This window comes from Rhincodon typus, chromosome 2, assembly GCF_021869965.1.
Source record: "Rhincodon typus isolate 14 chromosome 2, sRhiTyp1.1, whole genome shotgun sequence".
Lineage (NCBI taxonomy): Eukaryota > Metazoa > Chordata > Chondrichthyes > Orectolobiformes > Rhincodontidae > Rhincodon > Rhincodon typus.
This window is the reverse complement of record NC_063333.1, coordinates 114,511,246-114,534,744: the sequence shown is the minus strand read 5'-3', so window position 1 is coordinate 114,534,744 and position 23,499 is coordinate 114,511,246. Positions and strand designations below refer to the sequence as shown.

Here is a 23,499-nt window from a genome sequence, read left to right as displayed (position 1 = left end):
GCTGCTTCCACCTTTTTTTCCCCCCCTCAAAAAAAAAAGGATCACCCCTACCTTGGGTTGACAGGGCCTTAAGGTACATACGACCCATCTCCATACTTCTGCCCTTACCCCTTCCGCACTTTACCAGAACAATTTTATGGTCCCACTTGTCCTTACTTTCTATCCCAGTAGTCTCTGCATTCAAAGGATCATCCTCTACCACTTCCAGCAGGATGCCAGCACCAAACACATCTTCCCCTCCCCTGCACAGTCAGCATCCCACAGGCACCATTCCCTCTGTGACACCCTGGTCTACTCCTCCAACATACTTAACACTTTCCCTTGCAATCACAGAAGGTGTAACACTTGCCCATTCACCTCCTCTCTTCTCACTCTCCAGGGCCCCAAACACACCTTCCAGGTGAAGCAGCATTCCACTTGTACGTAATAAAATGCGAAAGAACTGCAGATGCTGTAAATCAGGAACAAAAACAGAATCACTGGAAAAGCTCAGCAGGTCTGGCAGCATCTGTGGAGAGAGAAAAATTGAAGTCAACATTTTGGGCTGAGTGACCCCTCAGACCTCATCTACTGTATCCACTGTTCCAGATGTGGCCTCCTCTACATCGGAGAAACCAAGCGGAGGCTTGGGGACTGCTTTGCGGAACACCTACGCTTGGTTCACAACAAACAACTGCACCTCCCATTTGCGAGCCATTTCAACTCCCCCTCCCACTCCTTAGACGACATGTCCATCCTGGGCCTCCTGCAGTGCCACAACGATGCCACCCGAAGGGTGCAGGAACAGCACCTGATATTTCGCTTGGAAACCCTGCAGCCCAATGGTATCAATGTGGATTTCACAAGCTTCAAAATCTCCCCTCCTCCAAACGCATCCCACAACCGGCCCATCTTGTCCCAGCCTCCCTAACCTGTCCTTCCTCCCACCTATTCCCTCCTCCCACCTCAAGCTCCACCCCCTTCTCCTACCTACTAGCCTCATCCCGCCCCCTTGACCTGTCCCCTCCCTAACTCCCCGCCTCTCTGACCTGTCTGTCTCCTCTCCACCGATCTTCTCCCTTATCCATCTTCTATCCGCCTCCCACTCTCTCCCTATTTATTTCAGAATCCCCTTCCCCTCCCCCATTTCTGAAGAAGGGTCTAGACCCGAAACGTCAGCTTTCCGGCTCCTCTGATGCTGCTTGGCCTGCTGTGTTCATCCAGCTCTACACCTTGTTATCTCAGATTCTCCAGCATCTGCAGTTCCTACTATCTCCGAAATTACCTTGTTGGCGGGTGTTAGCTGCTGCGCAGGCGCGGACCGTGACAGCACGGTCCTCGTGCTCACACGCCCATGAACCCTAAAGCGAGCTGTTTGCGCATGCGGGTTCCTTCCTGCTGTTTTGTAACAGTCTGACTTGTATCTGCAGCAACAGTTTTATATTAATGAATATTAGTTTCACTGAGTAATTCAGCCAGGATGACAACCACACGGGTTTTACTTACGTTATTGCTCAGTATTGAAGGTTTCACCTTTCCCGATCTTAGCTCAATTTATCGCCAGGATTGGCCCCAAGGCGATATTGAGCAGAAAGTCCGGAGTCTGCAGGAGATGGTAAACTCCTGGAAGCTAGGAAGATGCTTGATCTTCCCTGCTCTCTCCGTGTATAGGGAATGCCGTGCGCGCCCCATCCGCCTCGATTTCAATCAGAATGCAGATTTATGCCGTGTCCCCAAACGCTGCAGAATGCAGCACTATCCACTGAGCTTTCCGTAAACAGGTCGTTGGCTGTATTACTTTCAATGGGAATGCTGGTCACTCGTTAACTATACGTACTGCAGTGTCCCAGGATGCAAGGAGATGTTTTGCTCTGCAGATTTTTTTTCTCTCTCTGCGGAGTGAGCGGAAAGCTGAGAGCGGGCCAAACGATTTGAGCTATGCAGCAGCGGCACGGAAAGTGATCTTTCTAAATTAAGTGCCAGGGCCTGGTTGTAACCAGTAGGGCGGGCAGACTATAAATTCACAACGCTGACGAACAGCAGGCTTTTGCTGGATAGGAGTTGACTCCGGACGGCAGCATCGCTCAACATGCCTCGGATAGACGCCGATCTCAAACTCGACTTCAAGGATGTTCTGGTGCGACCGAAAAGGAGCAGCTTGAAGAGCAGATCCGAGGTGAGAGAGAGAACTTCCGCACCCAAGGGAATTATTTTCAAGTATTATCAGAAAATAAGTCAGCCACTTCGACTATTTTTAACTTGCCTCTGAATCTAATTTGGAGCAATCCAAAACTTCTATTAAATCTTTTGAAATGTCACTGTAAAAAGTTAACGCTACAAGTTTTGCATTGAGCGTTTAGCTTGGGATTGAGTCTAGACGACTAACAGAAGGTCAAGTGAAGAACTGCAACAAAATAACGCTTCACATTACCACTCGAAACCAAATACCAGGCACAGAAACAGTTTACTGCTATTTGTTGCGAGCCCAATACTTGGTTTACAAATGCTTTATCCAAAGATGACCCAAACCCATAATCCAATGTGGAGTGCAGTCCGCAGTGACTATTGACATTGCTGCATTCACTCCTGCGTCTCAAAAAGAAATTGTTCTCATGGGAACATGCAGAGGAAATCCCAGCGCTGAGAGCAAAATACAATACTTTTCCTCTCTCCTGGAATCCAACAATATTCACACAGCGTCCTTCCGTACTTGTTACGATAACAGGATCGCAAGAAACATTCACCGGAGTAAAAATGATAAAATATTTCATAGACTTTCATTGGAAGAAGAGACATACGACAGGGTGTGTGGGAATGCTCTTCCATACAATCCCCTGCTTTAAAAGGAGCAAAATTTCGGATGTATGAAAACACAGCAGCGGTTATGTGATTGGACCAAGAATTAAAGCCAAAGCTGGCCGTATAACTCGCTACTCAAACGGCTCCAAAGCCACTAAAATAACTATTTCTATAACATATCCTCTAATTGGTCGTAAAATAGTTCTGTAGACCTATTGTAGAATTGGATATGCAAAAAATTATAGGATCAGATATGTGATAAATTGGAGTCATCATCTTGCCAGTGGGACTTGAACTCAGATCCCCTGGCCCACAGATAGGGACACTGCTGCTGTGCCACAAGAGCCCCCTCCAACTGATCATGTTTAATTGTTTATATACCCAGTTCTGTGATGGGCCCTGTATCTCGTTGGGGCAGATGATTGAGTTGTTTATGACTCTAATGTAAGGGGCAATAAAACTGTATTACAAAAATCAACGGCACTAAGTATCACAGATTTCCCAAGACCATTTAGTTTCTAGTCTAGTGCCCTGAAAGGAAGTCTGCAATGTTGTGAAATTGGTAAGTATGGTGAAATGTCACTTTAAGAGTATGATCACGTGACACGATCATTACGCCTGCCCTTTTGGTGGGAAACCGCTTAGTCTGACCTTGCTGCTTGCCGAGTGAGCACCACCTCAATAAATTTCTTAGAGCGTCTCCTCTCCACCTATCTGCTCCTTTATCCACCTTCCATCCGCCTCCCCCTCTCTCTATTTAATTCAGAATCCCTTTCCCCTCCCCCATTTCCGAAGAAGGGTCCAGACCCGAAATGTCAGCTTTCCTGCTCCTCTGATGCTGCTTGGCCTGCTGTGTTCATCCAGCTCTACACCTTGTTATCTTAAGAGTCACAGAGCTGTACAGCATGCAACCAAACCATTCAGTCTAACTCATCCATGCTGACCAGATATCCTAAATTTATCGTTCCATTTGCCAGCATTTGGCCCATATCCCTCTAAACCCTTCCTATCTGTATACCCATCCTATTAAACAGATACCTGTTAAATGTTGTAATTGTACCAGCATTCACCACTTCCTGTGGCAGGAAAAAGTTGTCCCTTAGGTCCCTTTTAAATCTTTCCTCTCTCACCTTAAATCTATGCCCTTTAGTTTAGGATTCACCCACCCCGTGGAAAAGATCGTGTATATTTACCCTATCCATGCCCCTCATGATTTTATGAACCTGTATAGGGTCACCGCTCAGCCTTCGATGCTCCAGGGAAAATAGCCCCAGCCTGTTCAGCCTCTCCCTGTCATTCAAACACTCCCGTCCTAGCAACATCCTTGTAAACCTTTTCTGAACCCTTTCTAGTTTCACAACATCCATCCTGTAGCAGGGAGACCAGAATTGCATGCAGTATTCCAAAAGTGGCCTAACTAGTGGGCTGTACAGCTGCAACGTGACCTCCCAACTCCTATACTCACTGCACTGACTACTAGAGGCAAGCATGCCAAATGCATTCTTCACTATCCTGTCTACCTGCGACTTCACTTTCAAGGAGCTATGAACCTGCACTCCAAGGTCTGTGTTCAGCAACACTCCCCAGGACCTTACCGTTAAATGTATAAGTCCTGCTCTGATTTTTCTTTCCAAAATGCAGCACATCACATTTATCTAAATTAAACTCCATCTGCCATTCCTTGGCCCATTGTACCATCTGATCAAGATCCCTTTGTACCCTGAAGTAACGTTCCTCACTGTCTACTACACTTCCAATTTTGGTGTAATCTGCAAACTTACTAACCATACTTCCTATGTTCACATCCAAATCACTTCTATAAATGATGAAAACCAGTGGACCCAGCATACCTTGTGGCACACTGCAAGTCACAGGCCTCCAGTCTGAAAAGCAATCCTCCACCACCACACTCTGTCTTCTACATTCGAGCCATTCTGTATTCAAATGGCTAGTTCTCCTTGTATTCCATGTGATCTAACCTTGCTAACTAGTCTACCATGAGGAACCTTGTGAAACGCCTTACCAAAGTCCAGAGAGATCATGTCCACTGCTCTGCCCTCATCAATTCTCTTCGTTAATTCCTCAAAAAAACTCAATCAAGTTGCTCTTGTTAAATACTTTGGTCTCCTGGTTCTTCTTGAAATGTAACAGAAGAAAACTGCTTCAAGATCCACTGGGTGAATCCACTGTTTCAGTGAGCACAGTAAACAGTCATAACCCCCACTTGTAGATCTCAGAGACACTTCAATAAATAGAAGAAAATAAATCAAAAGACACTATTGCTGCACTGAAACAGTACAGTTTGAGAAAAATCAGGAGTCTCTGCTCCAGGGCTACTGCAACCAGGTAATCCCTGGCTCTGCTGTCGCTGTGGCCAGGAGTCACCGCTTTAAGGCATACCACACTGCCGCCCCCTCGCCAACACCTGGAGTCCCCGTTCCAGGCTGACCACGACAAAGAGTCCCTGGCTCCACTGTCAGGCCAGGTCTCTGTCCCACAACAGTCCCGCTCTAGCTGCCCTCCTTTGTGATATCACCTTCTCTGCCACCCTCGACGGGAAGATGAAGGAGGAAAAGAAGACAAAAAAAGGGTAAGGAAAGAAGCGGCCAGTCTAGAGCGGACTGGCCCAGGAGCCTAAATGCTGCCTACCTTGCCGGCACCACCATCAACACCATCCAAGTCAAAGCAGTTCACTAATGAGTGCTTTATTCACCACCTTAAACATTCACTCCCTCCAGCACCAATACAGAGTGACAGCAGTGTGTACCGTATACAAGCATTGCAGCAACTTTCCAAGGCTCTTTTGACAGCACCTTTCAAACCAACGATCTTTACCATTTAGAATAAAAGGGCAGCAGATGCTACCACTACCATCTGTGAGTAACCCTCCAAGCCACACATCATCCTGACTTGATAGCATTCACTGTCTCGTCAGCATGTTTGGGTTAAAATACTGGAAATCCTTTCCTCATAGCGCTGTAGATTTACAAAAACCAAATGTGATAAAGGTGGTTCACACTACCTCTTCAAGGCTAGTTGTGAAGAGGCAACAAACATAGGCCCAGTCAGCAACAATCACATACTATGAAAGAATAAATATATGTAATGTCTTCAATGGACTTAAGCCAAAAATTCGAAGGGTGGAGTAAAATTTTAACACAGCTGTTAATTTCCTTTGGACTGATCTTTATCCAGTATTGTTGTTTTACTGGAAAAGTGGCAGAAACACTGTTTGTGTTGGTATATGGGATTTTTGTCCCACTTTGGACTTATTACAGTGAGGGAGCAGGATGAGCTCCTGGAAAATTCTGGGCCCCGCAGATGTCGACAATTGAAGAACTTTCAATCTGATGCATCACAAGGAAAGTAATGTGCCTTCTGTTGTACAGACAAAAGGAAACTACTTTCAGTATCACTTTTAAAATTGATCATCTGAGCTTTCCATTCAATACATTTTGTCAAATCAGGTAAAATTACCCAAAGGATCATCGTAGATCCAAAACACTAATATCACCAATACTTGGCTAACTTACCTACTCCAAATGAGGTCTGAAAAATATTTAAAAGGCTGCAGTGCCAAAAAGTGATGTGTCAGAAGTGCGGCATGATTTAAGTTTTGTTAGAACAATTTTGATGCTGACAGGTCTATTTGACTGTCAACTTCAGGTGTGCATGGTCCATAAAAACAAAACAAAACATTGTATTTCTGTAGTGCCTTTCACAACTTTGGGCGATTCAAAACCACTTCACAATCAGTGACATACTCTTGAACCAAACTGTTTTAATTTAGGAACCATGATAGGCAATTTGTGCACCAAGGTCCCACATGCAGCTGTGAAAGACCAGATAATTGGTTTCATTGATTTGATTGAAGAATAAATATTGGCCAAGACATTAGGGGGAAGTCCCCTGTGCTTTTTTGAACAGTGTTGTAGGTTTTCACTTTTGAGATGGAAGATGAGGCATCATCCTAAAGACAGCAAAAATGAAATACTGTTGTTTCCTGTTTTGATTCGAACTTGTACACTGTGAACAATGACAGCATTTTAGATCTTGTTTATTTTATGTCAAATAATGCTTTGTTCTGTTTGGAAATACTCTCTTCACATAACAATGTAGCTAAAATGTTATACATTTCTGCTTAGTGACATCCCTTCCCAAATGCTTTTCTTCATGACAACAATTCCTTCAACATTAAAATAAAACAAAACAATCCTCACCTTGAAAGAGGAAAATAACTTTACTTCCAAATAAATAAGACCATTACTGTTGCTTCAGTATAAGTCCCCTGCAGTGCAGGGTGTTACCTTTTATCAATGGCAAACCAGAGCATGGGTGGGACAACGAAGGGGAAGGTAGGGCAGGAGATGAAGTTATGGCTCAATGCCTAATATTTGTTTAGTTGATAAAGTTAATAATAAATTTATTAACAAAAATAATACATGTTGCATTATAAGTTAGCAACAATTTTTTAAAAATAGATTTCTATTCTAAAAATCACACTTTTGGTGTTTGGTTAAACCATAGAAATATTGAGACAATTCATTGGAAAACTATTCAGTCCAAAACAACTCTGCTAGAATAATACAGAAAAGAGTTCATAGATCTGACCAATACCAGAGTAATGAGCAAGTCCTATGATGAATTATTTTTGCACTTATCTCACATCAACACCCAGTGACTGTAGGAACGTGCATTCAAACAGGGTTGGTAGAAAGGATTGTTGAGAGGTCATCAAGATAGATTTGCATATGAGCTGGGATTGAGGCTAAAGCAACAGCAATGAAGTTCCTGCTACTTTCTTGCAAATCCTCAAACTCCCTTTTTTCCAAACAGTCTCCCATTTAAAGGGGGAGTCGTGTATGCCACAGTCATGAGTCCAGGAAGGTGTGTTGCTTCCCTGGTAATAAGGTCATGTAAGTGAGGAAGAGTGAACAGCCAATAGTTGTGGTCAATATACATACCAAAACATAGTAAAAAGCAGGGATGAAATTCTATAGGCTGAATTTAGGGAGTTAGAAAAAAAAACTAACAAGCAGGTAGCAAATCTCAAAAATAGTAACATCTAGGTTAGTCCTTGCATTACATGTGAGTATAGATATAGGGCTGATGAATGTGTGGCTGGACAGATGGTGCAAGAAGAAATGTTTTGAGACATTAAGACTGGTTTTGGGGAAGATGGGACACTACAGTTAGTTCAGAGGGTTGCACCTGAATAGAACTGGGATCAATGTCCTTTTAGGGGACTTTACTTGTGTAAAGGATGTATTTTGACTAACTTGGCAGAGGTGTTGGAACCATTAGGTAAATAATATCGGAGAAGTAAACAAAGGTGAAAGATAATTGAGAAAGGTAGATATCACTAGAGTAGAAAATAGGCTGTTAGATGGGGACAGATTAAAACAATGTAATAATGTCAAAATTAAATTTACTGTACATGTATGTAAAAGCATGGAATGTGTTAAATATGGATGGTGAGCTGCAGCTACAAATAGCCACTGGAAATACGATGTGATAGTGATAATCCAGACCTGGAGTGAAGAAAGAACAGGACTAAGGTCTAAATATTCCTGTTCAGGAAATATTCTTGAACTAAATAGCAGTGAGGGTCAAAAACAAAATGGACATTTATCCATGACCAACTTTATTTTGTCTTCTCCCTTTCTGAATCTGACTGGCCTTGGGAAAATTTCAGCATTTCCTTTTGTCAGATAGACACTTGGTTTGACAACATTTAATTAAATCATTACATAGTACTATACAGTTGTAAATGTGTAGAAGTAAGTAATGACCTTCTGCTTTGCAACTTGTGTTGGGAAACTTGGGCCGTCCAATGAAAATGACTTCTTGGTAATGAAAACGACTCCAAGGAAACATTATGAAACATTACTATTTCTTTCAGTCACTCAAACTAATTAGGTTACCCATTATAGGTTTGTTCCTTTGGATTTCTAAGTCTAAATGAGATCTGAATTTGATATCCTTGCAAACAGGGAGACTTGACAGATTGTCAGATTATCATATTTTTGTTAGATGTAAGACATACATAAAATTACATATACATCAAATTACTAAGAAAAAATGCATTTGTATAATTCCCTTCACAATTTCAGGATGTTTCACAGCTAATTAATTACTTTTGAATAATTTACAGTTATTTTTGTAATGTGGGAAAATGCAACAATCAATTTGTGCACAATAAGATTTCACAAACTGTAATCAGATAATCAACTAATATATTTTGTCAATGTTGTTTGAGGGATACTAGCATTAAGTCCTATTACATTTTTTTTATGATACCTGCTGATAGTGTACTGAACAAGTCAGATCCCAGAGTGACACCTGATTGTTAGTTGACCCTGGTAGTTACTGAACATGAGAGGCTGCCAATGTACTTTTAACAACAAAATCAAAGTTTATTACACACAAAAGGCTGTATTTTTACAACAGTTAGAATTTCAATGTGCTTTGTGCTGAGTGCCTAACCTCTATCAGAAAATGTGTTAATCTTAAAGGGTCTTGTGGTGTAGTGGTAGTGTCCCTACCTGTCAGTCAGATAGTCTGAGTTCAAATTCCATGTTCCCTGGATGTATGCCATAACATGTTTGAATGGGTTGATTAAAAATAACTTTATAAAAATTCCTAAAGTGTTCAAACTTATTGTTATCATGCTCATGGACACCAATGACTAAGAAAAATAAATTAGAACTTCCAGAGTTGTGAGCTGAAAAGAGGACAAGATTTCATGTTTTAAGCTTTTCAATGGGACAGACTAAAAGTACTGTTGACAAAACACTATTTTTGTAACCATCTTATGTTTCAAACTACAGAACAGGACTTTCCTTTTTCACTTTCAACACAACCAAAAACTCAATTCCACAAATTTTCCTGGAGCTAGTCCAATGTGTTGCCATTCCTTACCCAGCCTGGTAACTTTTAATTCTAGAACCATCGCAGTGAGAATGTTTTTTCTCCTGGAGACTCCCCCTTTGGTGTAAGCCAGACAGATTTTCCATCCTCATTTCAAGTCCTCACAGTTTGATATTTTCAATCCAAGTGTGAACTCCTACTCATATTTCTGGACAATGAACCAAAAGATACTTTTAGTTTCTAGCTGCTATGTCTTACCAGATCCTAGCAGGCTAAATTATTTGTGAATTTCCAGGGGTATCTTAGAAGCCAATCCCCTCTTAAAGCCATCTTCATGACAATGTGAATCATATAGACCTCATATCCAGGAAGAAGTTGGTGGTAACTTGTTCCTTCATTTTTCTCACAAACTGCATTTTGACTGAAGTATGATAGCTGTATGCTGTAGCTGGTTTCCCCATTGTTCAGGAAGTGAGCTTATCATGCAGCCCAAGTGTGAGTTAGTATGGGTCCAAATGCAAAACTATATTGAATTCTTTGTAAATTGTTTAGCAAAGAGTAGGATTTTCTTAAATTTCTGTACATTTTCTTTATTTCAGGAAACAGTGCTGATTAGCTATCCTTGAGACTTAATTTCTCCTTTATCTTGAATATTTAAACAATTATTACAATATTTTATTTTCAATACCTTCCATGACTTTGGAGAGCATCAGTCTTACCACTATAAACACAGGTGCTACTGCAATTGACTCCAAGCGTGAACACCCTTCATCTTCTCCCAGCAAAACTGTTTGGGCCTGTCGTCAATATTTAACAACCACATCCCCCATGCCTGTTGTCAGATATATTTCAAAACATGCCACCTGACCCCCTTCATTTTATTCCAAGTTAAAGGCACAGCTCCAAAACATAGAGATAACAAGGTGTAGAGCTGGATGAACACAGCAGGCCAAGCAGCATCAGAGGAGCAGGAAGGCTGACTTTTCGGGCCTAGACCCTTCTTTTATTTTAATTAAATTTTCTGAAGAAGGGTCTAGAACCTGACAACCATGTCCAAGGACTAGACATCCCTTCCCCGAAGTCTGACAATTGTGTCCCAAGATCTGACACATCCCTGTCCGTCTGAATCAATAAATCCCATGCTACTGTCACCAGGTCCTATCCCTACCGTAGTGATACCCAAGAGCTGATGGTGTGGAGGTTGATTAGTTAGTAAGTGGAGTTATGCCACTGTTATTACCCTTGGTCTTACTATTTTCTAGATAGAGGAATGCTAATCTTTTAAATTGGGAAATGTGAATTTAATGCAACATTTTGTAATATCCTGATTGATTTTATTGTCACGTGTACTGAAATACAGTGAAAAGTTTCGTTTACGAGTGGTACAGGCAGATCACAGCAAGCAAAGGATGTACAGATCAAAAAGACTTAGAGACATCCAGGTTACATTGCAGGTTACATTATTTGAGGCTAGAATCCATTCAACAGTCTGATAACGACGGGAAAGAAGCTGTTCCTGAACCTGCTTGTGCGTGTGTTCAGGCTTCTGTATCTTCTGCCTGACGAAAGAGGTTGTAGGAAGTCATTACCAGGGTGCAATGGGTCTTTGATGATATTGGCCGCCTTTCCGCGGCAGTAAGCTGTGTAATTAGAGTCGATGGATGGAAGGTTTGGCTTCTGTGATGGTCTGGCTGTACACACCACCTTCTGTAGTTCCTCACGGTTCTGGGCAGAGCAGTTGCCATAACAGGCTGTTATGCACCCAAACAGTATGCTTTCAATGGTGCATCTGTAGAAGTTGATGAGGGACCTTATGGACATGCCAAATTTCCTGAGCCGTTTGAGGAAGAAGAGATGTTGTGCTTTCTTGACTGTCGCATTAATATGGGAAGTCCAGGACAGGTTGTCGGTTATCGTCATTACGAGGAACTTGATGCTCTCCACCCTCTCATCCTCAATTCTGTTGATGTAGATGGGGGCGTGTTCTCCTCCTTTCTTTCTGAAGTCGATGATCAGTTCTTTAAGTTTGCCGACACTGAGACAGAGATTGTTTTCATTGCACCACGTCACCAAGCCCTCTATGTCCCTTATGTATCTTGACTCGTCGTTGTTAGATATCTGTCCATTATGATGGTGTTGTCAGCGAACTTGTAGGTGGCATTCGTTTGGAATTTGGGAACACCAAGTTGTAGGTGTACAGGGAGTACAGTAGGGGACTGAGCACGCGATACCCTATAATTGTTTTTATAACATGTCAAATCCTTCCATGGTCTTACCTGGCATTATCTCGATAGTCTGCTCCAACCCTGTGACCTTTATAGAGGTTTATAAAATCATAAGGGGCAAAGATTAGGTGAATAGCAAGGGTCTTTTCCCTAGGATGGAGGGAGTTCAAAACTAGGGCATATTTTTAAGGTGCAGATAAAGTTTTAAAAAGGACATGAAGGGCAACATTTTTTACACAGAGAATGGCTTGTGTGTGGAATGAACTGCCAGAGGAAGTGGTGGGTGTAGGTACAGATACAATAGTTATAAGACATTTAGATAAGTACATGAATAGGAAAGGTTTGGAAGGATATGGGCCAAATGCAGGCAATTGGGAGTAGTTTAGTTTGGGAACGTGGTTGGCTTGGACTAAGTGGACTGAAGAGTCTGTTTCCATGCTGTATGACTCTATGACTCTAAATCCTACAGAACCATTTTTCACCAAAGCCATTCGTGCTTGTTGCATGTTCAGATTCCTCTAGAACAGAACTAGCATGATGGTGAATCTATCTCCCAATTCGTAGCAATTTTAAAGAAGGTAGCAGAACTTTGGAAATTTGGAGTCAACATAAATGATGCTATCAGTGATAGTTTGATGTGTGATTTAAGGTGTGAAGCAATCTAAAAGAGATTACTGATAGAAGGGAACCTAGATTTAAAAAAAACACTGGAAATAGCAGTCTCTGTGGAACTAGTAGCCAAAGAAGCTATGGTGGAGTGTGAGAGTTCAGAAAATAGCAACTGAAAGCCAAATTTCAATGCATGCTCAAAACTGACATCGGTATGAAAAAAAGGTCATGCAGCAGCAAATTGCTGGTTCAAAGAGGCTATATACAGAAACTGTGGCAAAGTGGGGCACATTGAATTGGATGTTTGAGGAAGAAATATGAGCAACATACAGCAAAAGTACAGAAACCAAAGAGTATGAAGAAAATCTATACAATATAAAAAGGGTATGAGAAAAGCCCAGACTCTCAGTCTGAAGAGGGGCTGTTATTAAACAAACTGGCCATTGCTGACAACATCAATTGATGCTGGATCACTTGATTATTGGATTACTGAAGGGCAAATCAATAAGAATGAAGGTGGACATTGGAGCAACAGTTTCTTTGATACCTGAAAGAGTATATCCAAAGGTAGCTGAGTCACTTTGTGTTGCAACTCTCAAAAATTGTACTTAGGAATATATGCAGGAAAATTGGTGTCTTTAAGTGGTTGTATCAATGTGAATGTTCAGTTATGTAGTCAGTCTTAATATTTTCCCTTTCATGTTACCAAAGGAAATTTTCTAGCTTTTTTGGGAAGAATGTAGTTGGAGAAAACCAGAATCAACTGGCAGAAATAAATACCTTGTCAGATTCTGAAACTGATATATCTCAAATTCAAAATCAATGTTTACAATGGGATCTCAAGAGCATAGAAAAGATCTCTGACAAATTGAAACTACAGGATGAGAGTCAAGTAAAATGTAACAAGGCTAGATCAGTACCTTTATACAATCATATCAAAGACTGAGGCATAATTAGCGAGGCTGAACAAGATGGAAGTCCTTGAACTTATAAATGTGAGTGATTAGGTTATGCCTATGATACCAGTGGTGAAGAAAGATGGATCCATACACATCTGCAGCGATTTTAAGGTCACTATTAATCCAGTACTGTGCGCTGAGCAGTATACTTTGCCTTTAATTGATGACCTATTTGCTGGAATAGCTGGAGGTCAACTTCTCAGTAAAACTGAATTTAGTCAAGCCTGAGTCACGGAAATACTTGACAATTGTAACACATAAAGGATATTCAAATTCAGTGCACTTCATTTGGAATCTCAACTGCATCTGTGTTTTTCCGATGTGACATGGATCCGATTTTAAGTGAATTAGAAGTCCAGTGTTACCAAGATGATATCTTAATCATGTGAAGAAATGAAAAAGATTATCTTAGGTGCTACTCTGCAGAGATCTGGAAGTTTATGGCTTAAGAGTGAGGAAAGACAAATGTGAATTTTTTAAAATCTTCCATCAAATATTTAGGCCATGTCATTGATGCTCAGGGACCATACAAGTCACCTTCAAAAGTAAAAGCAAAACAGAGGCATCAGCACCTAAAAGTGTAAACCATTTAAGAACAGTTTTGGGCTTGCTAAATTACTATTGTCCCAAATCTTGCAATCATTCTCAAGCTGTTGCACAATTTATTACGATAACAAAATGGAAATGGAAAGATCAATATGAAGAAGACTTTATACAAGCCATAGGGCTTTATTAAAGCCATTTTGACTGAAAGCTACATTTAAATTTGAATGTGATACATCAGGGCACAGAGTGGGAGCAGTTTTATTTATGTATTACCCAATGGTGAAGAGAAACCAATAGCTTTTGCATCAAGATCGTTAAATAATGCAAAAATGAATTATGCACAGATAGAGGAAGAAGTTCTGTATGGCTGGGAATTCGCAAAGGTGGGTGTTGTTGCTATAAGCTTGCACTTATACAATTAAGTATCGGCAGTCCAATTTACATGGGAATACTGAGCAGCTTGTACAACTATGTGCAACCTACCTCCATTAGCACCATCACACCCATGGCAATGGCCAGAAAGGCTCTAGTAAAAAAATCCATATTGAGTGCCTTTAGAAGATCAAATGTTTTTCATAGTGGCTGATGCACAAACTAAATGGCTTGAAGTTGCCATCATGAAGATGACATCTTCAGAGAAAACCATTGAAAGATTAGAGGAGACAGTTGTGAGACTTGGTTATCCAGAACAACTTGTTAGTGATAACAGTCCACAGTTTATATCACAAGAGTTTACAGACTATCTAAAACAAAACAGATTTCAACATATCCATTCAACTCCTTGTCACCAAGCCACGAATGATATGGCAGAAAGGGTTGTTCAGACACTGAAACATTGTTTTAAGGGTAACTGGAGAACAAGGATCACTGTCCAAAATACTGAGCTAATTTTTATTAATATACCAGAACGCATTTCATTCGACAACTCAATTGTTTTCCAGCATTGCTCCTGGTAAAGTGTCAGTTTCACAAGGCATTTGATTTGTTAAAACCATCCATGACAAAGACATTGTTTCTGATGAGAGAACAAGGCCAAAAGCCATGTTGCCCAAAAAGGTTAAGAAGTGTTGGCGAGGAATTATAATACTGGCGAGAACTGAGTATCAGCCATCATTGTGGTACATACTGGAACGGCGTCCTATACCGTACAGACGAGAGATGATGTTTTATGGAGAAGACATGCAGGTCAACTCTTGGCAACCAGAACAAATGAAGAGCCACAAATAGCTGTGCCAAATATATGACCTGGATATACCTAAGGACAACACAGTAACTGGAGCATTTGGGTAGACAGTACATTAATGAAGAATGCCACAACATTGTGTGAGCCTCCGAACTTGCAGTCATTTCTGGAAAAGACAATGCTAGATGATGATCCTAGTATATCTAAAACACCAGAAGTTAAAGCCAATAAGAAAAATAAATAGATGCTTGAGGTGCATAGATGGCTACATGAGAATATTGTGAATGTTTTCTTTTCACAAACCTCTGATTATAAATTAGGAAGGATGTTGTGTATGTGGAAAATATGGCAAACTGTCACTTTAAGAGCCTGATCGCATCATGTCATGATGGTGTCATTGGCCATTTTAGTCTAACCTTGCTGTCTGCAAGGTGAACACCTCCTTAATTAAATGCCTGCTGATGTTAAACATTTCAGCTTCATGGTCCCTCTTGAAATGTAACGCAAAGTAATTACAGATACCTTAATCAGAATCTTCCAAAGCTTTGTTGATTCAGTAATTGTTAGTTTAAATTGAAATATTGCTAATGTACAGAAAAGCTTTGAGAAAAGAAAACAGGAAGTTATAGACCAGCTAAACCAACAGCAGTTACAGTGGAGCTATTAGAAATATGTTGATTAAGGACACCATAATGTATTGCCTAAGGAAATTTGAACTGATTAGAAAGCTAACATGGATTTGTAAAGCACAGGTTGTATTTAATCAACCTGATTGTTTTGAGGAAGCAACTAATGTGTAGACTGGGCCCGTGAATGTAATTTACTAAATATCTTCTGAAATTTCACAAAGTCTCACAGAAATAATTTCACTAAAATTAAAGCTCCAGCAATTGAAGGCCAATTATTTCCGTAGTTTTATGCAATGTTGCTGATGACATTAAACTAAGCCCTCAAATAATGTATGAGACAGCAGAAAGTTATAAAAGGAGATGACACATTGGGGTCTAAAGGAGTCAAACCTTTCAGGTAGAGTTCAGTGTGAAAAATGTGACATCTGTCCGACTGAATGGTTAATAAATACAGAAAGGTGTCTTCGTTTTTGTTTCATTGACTGGCTTGGATCTAGATTGACACTAACAGTAAAGGATGATGACCTAAAGGTGAAGATTGGAAACTAAGAGCTCTTTTAAGACAGAAGGTTGTAATTGGAATTACTTTGGAGAAGCATTGCTGAAATAAAGTGTTGAAATGTGTTTCTACTGATGGCTTGAGAAGCTAAACCTTATGATCATTGAACAAATGATGTGAATATATAGACACAGGTTCCATCTTTACCAAAAGAAAAGCAAGCTTCCTACAAGACGTGAAATCAGGTGTAAAGTATTCTGAGCTAGAGGGTCAACGATTGAACATTGAGGAAGGTTTGGGCAAACCAGTAAAATTTATGGACAAAGTTTACAGGAAAGATGACCTATTAATTGCGTATGAAATATGGTCAGACTTTGATAAATTTAGAAATCGGGATTGATACTCCACAGAATATTGTCTATTAAATTCAAAATTCTACTTGAAGATTCCTAATTCGATGTTTTGTTCAGTTCTATTCATTCAATTTTGCTGTTGTGGACAGTGTCCACCGTGAGTGGAGTGCATTGATTATAATGTTGCCTAGTTCCTTAAATAATAAGGTCCAAAGTAAGGTTAGGCAATTTGAGAGTTCCAGCTGGTTCAGATGACTCAAATCACTAAAAAGAGTGATTATTCCTTTGTAAAATAGCTGGTGTAAGCCATTTTATTAACATAGAGGTGATGTTAAGTAAAATTCCCTTACCATTCCTCTTACCACAGATGTAGGCCATCCATGAAGAAGGTTCAAATGAAGTTGGACATGCAATGTAACAAGGCAATTACTGTTGGAAGTCTGTGGATTTACAGTTATCTCAATCTAGACATCATTATATTCCTTTAACTAGACCTTACTTTTCTATTTGGCATCAGGAGATAGGAATTTAAAGGAAATCATCCAACTTCTCACAAATTAAAAATCCTATTAAAGGATGCAGGAATAAGGACTGATAAGTACCAAATCTATTGAAGAGATATGTGATTAGGACAACATCATTACACATTGTGAGTCTTCCATGAGCGTGAGACTTTAACAAAGTTGTAACTATGGGTTTGAAAGTATGAGAGAAGGGGAAAATAAATTTATCTTACATATAGCAATTAGATTTAGATTGATGGTTTAATTGACTCATATAGGGCCCTCTTGTGATGCAGTGGTACTGTCACTACTCCTGGAACCGGGAGCCCTGGGTTCAAGTCTCACCTGCTCCAGAAGTGTGTAATAACATCTCTGAACAGGTTGATTAGAAAAATAGGTTAATTTAAAAAAATTGACCTCATAGATGCCAAGGGGGAATAAGTTGGACTCGTAGGTGGAAGGAGCTGCAAGATTAGATTTAGATTGATTAGATTTATTTAATATTGTCACTTGCACCTAGGTACAGTGAAAAATGCATAATATCGCCACATTCCGGCGCTGTCTTGATTAATTACTGAATCAATTGTATTAATTATAAAATACTGCATAAATGGGTATTAAATTGATATTACTGAAACAGCTTCAACAGTTCATCTTTCCCTCTCCGTAGACTTCACCGTCGCAGCTCCTCCAGTCACCACCGTCTTACATTGTCCCCAGGGCCCTGGCGATGTGCTCCTTCTGTGCTGCCACTGGCACTGCCACTGCCTCCCTTGCTGCCGCCTCCAAGTCCTCCACCTCTGAGCTGGAGACAGTCAAAATGAGTGGGTCTCGCACCTCCTCGGATGCGGCTTCGAGACGGCTGACAAATCCTGGCTCCAAGTTAACCGACGGTCTTCCAATGCGTTACCCAAGATGGAGCAGGGATGGAGTTGCGCGGCACCCCAATCTCCTGCAGGGAGGACATCTGGAGGAGGCCCCAGGGCCTCCAAAACCAAAAGAGATCAAAGACTGCATAGTTAATAAATTCTATCCACATGGGAAACTGTCCTGGTTTTTTCCCAGCACCTAGCTTGGATCCAAATTGACAGTGAGGAATGGATGAGATGGGGAGGCAGTAGATGTTGTAAGATGGCTGTAGCCAAATTAGCTTTGTGTTATGCACCAAATCTAATTTTCTTCTTCATTTATGAGGGAAATAAGGTAAGATCTCCAAAACATGACCAATACAATGTCCAGTTTACACCTTTAGCCAATGTTAATATTGTTCCAATAGTGTAGAAACATTTATGGGAGACTGGATAGATATTTGAGGTAATTGAAAATCCTTAGTTTTATAGCTTGGACAGGAGGACTGCAAAGTCTTCTATTTCCCCCTACTTACTTTTGTTCTAATAACTGTAACTAGATCTGGTAACAAAAACTGAACATATCAGCCATAAGTTCTTACACCTATTAAAAAGCTGGTCATGCAACTGTTCACACAACTGGTTCTGTTCTTGAATCAGATTTCAAAATTTAACCAATGTACTTTACATTGCCATCCAAAACTTTAATGCCTTTGGTTTACGAAAGTCTAACCATCTCTGTTTATTTAACAATTGATTTAGCATCAGTTGCCATTTGCAGAAGAGCTTTCCAAACTTCTGCCATCTTTTGCATGTTTCTTAATTTCACTTTGGCAAGGTCTGGCTCTAAATTTTAATCTGTGCTCCCAATTCTTAGATTCTCTCTACCAATCCTATCCAGCCCTCTTAATACTGAAAATTTTGATGAGATCTCTCCTGAGCCTTCTAAATTCAAGGAAAATAGCTCTAGTTTATATAATTTCACTTTGTAATTTAACCTATGAATCATTATGATAAATCTAAACTTCAGTCTCTCCAAGGCCAATACATTCTACCTAAGATGTAGCATCTGAAACTGCTCACAGTACTCCAGGTTTGTCTGAAAATGGCTTTATAATTGAAGTATACTTGCCCCTTGTATTCTAATCCTTGGCATATGAAGGCTAACATACCATTATTCTTTTTGATTATTAAGTGTGTGGTTACGTCAGTTTCTAGAGCAAAGCACCTTAATAAGGCAACAAAAGTGGTAAATACTTTGAACAATAAAGTTTTGCAAAGATCTGTAGCTCGGGTTGAGGGTGAGGTTGCTGACTTGCTTGCCGAGCTGGCTGGTTTTCTTTCAGTGTGGCTGTGGGCTTGTGGGCCACCACGATTCCAAGTGGTCTTAGGAGTCTTGTTGTCAGTTCCGATATGTTCTTGATATAGGGCGGTGTGGCCAGTGTGTTAGGGTGTACTGTTTCCTCCTGTTGTCTGTTTAGTAGGGATCTGTGGATGAAGTTGTGGGGATATCTGTTTATAGCAAGGATTTTGTATATGTGCCCTTCCTATACTGCAACACGCTGCAACACCCCAGAACTATGCAGGAAAGAGGAAGAGCACCTATACAGAATCCTCATTATAAACGGATATCCCCGCAACTTCATCAGCCGATCCCTACTAAACAGACTACAACAGGACGCCCTAACATGCTGGCCACACTACTCTACATTAAGAACATATCGGAACTGACAACAAGACTCCTAAGACCACTAGGAATCATGGTGGCCAACAAGCCCACAGCCACTCTACGACAAATACTTACAAGGATTAAAGACCCCATTCCCACAACATGCAGAACCAATGTGGTTTACAAAATACCGTGCAACAACTGCCACAAACATTACATCAGACAGGACGGAAACTAGCCATCAGAATACATGAATGTCAACTAGCAGCAAAACGGCACCATGAACTCTCCTTAATATCAGTACACTCAGACAATGAAGGCCATCAGTTCAACTGGGAAAGGTAACCATAGTAGCCCAAGCCAAACATAGACACGCACGGGAATTCCTAGAGGCATGGTCCTCCACCCGTAATGCAATCAACAAACACAGAGAATTGGATCCCATATACAAACCTATACAGATCAAAACCGGAAATGACACTACTCACCATAACGGACCGGATGGTATAAATTCCAAGCGGAGTAGAATAACATCGCCTCATCGGAGGCTCCACTGATGATGTCACCTAGCATAGTGATGAAACGTCTAAACAAAAACAAGCCAGCTTGGCGAGCAAGTCAACAACCTCACTTTGAACAATATAATCTTCTAACTTGATGAGGTAATATTATAGTCAGCAAGAGCTAATACATGAAAATAAATGGTGCAGTGCGAGTAGAGAATGTTTTCCTGTCAAAAACCCTACCCTTTGTAGAATAACTGAATCACTTTCATGACAGAAACTTCAAACAAAAACATCAAATTTTAGCAGAAATTTATGACTGAAATCTCTTTTGTAGCAGTTCATGATAAACGTTATTCCATTCATTGCCAGCATCTAGCAGTCAGTTTTTATAATTTCATGGGATGTGGGTGTTGCTCACTTGGCAAATATTTATTGCCCATCCCTGAAGTTGTCTAGGCTGTAAATTTGAGTCACTGGCAAGCAGATCATTTGGATTTGTAGTTAGTAAAAAAAATGCATTTGACTGTTGACTCACAGATGGTGTAGTTTACTGCCTGAAAGAATAAACAAGAATCTATTTTTGTGTTCATCTTTAAGATGTGGGCTTTGCTGGAAAGACGAGCACTTAATGCACACCCCTGGTTGCCTTTGAGAAAGTGGTGAACCTTCTCCTTGAATCATTGAACTTAGTAATGATACTGCCCCACAATGCTGTTAGGTAGTGAGCTTTGCCCAGGGACAAAATAATATCTAAAAGCAAAGCATCTTTATAAGCTGTTTCGTTCCTGAAGTCAGTTCTTGACAGACTTGTGCCCATGAACAGGAAAGCAATATTCCAGTCAATGGAAATCATACTTTTTGAATTTTCAGTTCTCAGCATATAGGTTTAAAGATGATTCTTCAGAAAAGATGTCTGTATTTCCTTTAATGGGATCTCTTCTTGTTATGTAAATGTACATGCACTATAAGACAATGAGAAATTAGAATACTGATCATGTTAACATGCACACTATCTCCATCTGTAGCATGATCCTCTGACCTCTTTAACCTGATACTACACTTTGTATCATGTTGCCATGCAAGCTAAATATCTGTGATTTCTGTGAATGATACTGATCACAGTTGATGCTGGGAACTAAAATAACTTGATGACAGAGCAGGTAATTTAAATCATTACTACACAAAGACTGAACTATTGCTAGGTGCAAGGAGCTGTGCCAGATAGAGAATTGTCTTGTGAGATTGGAACTGACCATGTCTAACATCACCATCGAAACTGACATATTATAGTTATATAACTTGTTATGTCAATGTCTGAAGTCAATTGCTAATGCAACTTTGTCAAGTTTCCTATAATTACACTGTTGGGAAATTTAAGCAGTCTTCACATTTAAAAACTTTTGTACAAAAGCTTCCTTTTCAAAGTTAGAGAGTTAGAAGTTAAACTAAAAAGTAGGACCTCAAAGGTAGTAATCTCCGGATTGCTACCGGTACCCTGTGCTCATAGGAATAAGAATGGCAGGGTAGCTAAGATGAATACGTGACTTGAAGGATGGTGCAAGAGGGAGGGAATCAAGTTGCTTGGACATTGCAACCGGTTATGGGAGAGGTGGGACCAGTACAAACTGGACAGTCTGCACCTGGACAGGACTGGAACCAATGTCCTAGGGGGAGTGTTTGTTTGTGCTGTTGGGGAGGGTTTAAACTAATAAGGCAAGGGGATGGGAACCAATGCAGAAAGTTGGAGGGAAGTAAAGTGGGGACTGAAACAAATGACAATAAGGGGAAAGTGACAGTCGAAGGCAGAAAAATGAAAGACAAGAATCAAAGAGGGCCACATTACACCACGATTCTAAAAGGGCAATAAATGTCAAAAAAAATGAGCCTGAAGGTTCAGTGTCTCAATGTGAGGAGCATTTGTATGGATGAATTAACTGTGCAGACAGTTATTAATAGATATGATGTAATTGGGATCACGGAGACCCGGCTCCAGAGTGACCAAGGATTGGAACTCAATGTCCGGATTTTCAGGAAAGATAGACAGAAAGGAAAGGGAGGTGGGGTAGCGTTGCTGGTAAAGGAGGAGATTAACACAATCGTAAGGGAGGACATTAGCCTGGATGATGTGGAATTTGTATAGTTGGAGCTGCGGAACACCAAAGGGAAAAAGACGTTGGTGGGAATTGTGTACACACCACCAAACGGTAGTTGTGAGGTTGGGGATTGGATCAAACAGAAAATTGGAAGGGGAAAATAGAATATGAAAGTAAGCTTGCAGAAAACAAAAACTCATTGCAAAGGTTCTGTAGATATTTGAAGAGAAAAAGACTGGTGAAGACAAATGTTGGTCCCTTGCAATTAGAATCAGCTAAATTCATAATGGACAACAAAGAAATGGCAGACCATTTGAACAAATACTTTGAATCTTTCTTCACTAAGGAGGACACAAATAACTTTCAGGAAATGCTACGGGACAGAGGGTGAAGCACGAAGGAGGAACTGAAGGAAATCCTCATTAGTTAGGAAATGGTATTGGGGAAATTGATGGAATTAAAACCTGATAAGTCTCCAGGGCCTGAATCTCAGCATCCCAGAGTGCTTAAGGAAGTGGCCCTAGAAAGAGCAGATGCATTGGTGATCATTTTCCAGCATTCTGTAGAGTCTGGAAGAGTTCCAATTGTCTGGAGGATAGTTAATGTAACCCCACTCTTTAAAAAAGGATGGAGAGAGAAAATGAGAAATTATAGGCCAGTCAGCCTGACATCGGTGGTAGGAAAAATGCTGGAGTCAATTATTAAAGCTGTAATAACTGAGCATTGGAAAGCAGTGACAGAATCAAACCTAGTCAGCATGGATTCACTAAAGAGAAATCATGCTTGACAAATCTTCTGGAATTTGACGAGTGGGGTGCTGCAGGGTTCAGTGCTCAGACCCCAGGTGTTCACAATATACATCAATGATTTGGATGAAGGAATTGAATGCAATATCTCCAAATTTGCAGCTGACACTAAGCTAGGTGACAGTGTGTGCTGTAAGGAGGATGCTAAGAGGTTGCAGGGGTGTCTTGGACAAACTCGCTGAGTGGGCAAATACTTGGCAACTGGAATGTAATGTAGATAAATGTGAGGTTATCTACTTTGGTGACAAAAACACGAAGGCAGATTATCTGAATGGTGGCAATTTAGGAAAAGGTGAGGTGCAACGAGACCTCAGTGTCATGGTGGAACGTTCGCTAAAGGTTGGCATGCAGGTGCAGCAGATGGTGAGGAAAGCTAATGGCATTTGAGTATTGGAGTAAGGATGTCTTGCTACAGTTATACAG

The 23,499-nt window shown here is 40.6% G+C and overlaps 1 protein-coding gene across 1 annotated transcript in view; it reads left to right on the top strand.

Moving 5' to 3' along the window:
• Positions 1 to 1,390: 1,390 nt before the first annotated feature.
• Positions 1,391 to 23,499, top strand: part of LOC109931158 (GMP reductase 1) — a 96,076-nt gene continuing 73,967 nt past the window's right edge. The window contains exon 1 of the mRNA XM_020530499.2: positions 1,391 to 2,155. Coding sequence (XP_020386088.1) covers positions 2,069 to 2,155 — 87 coding nt within the window. The 5' untranslated portion in view covers positions 1,391 to 2,068. The remainder of the gene's footprint in view (positions 2,156 to 23,499) is intronic.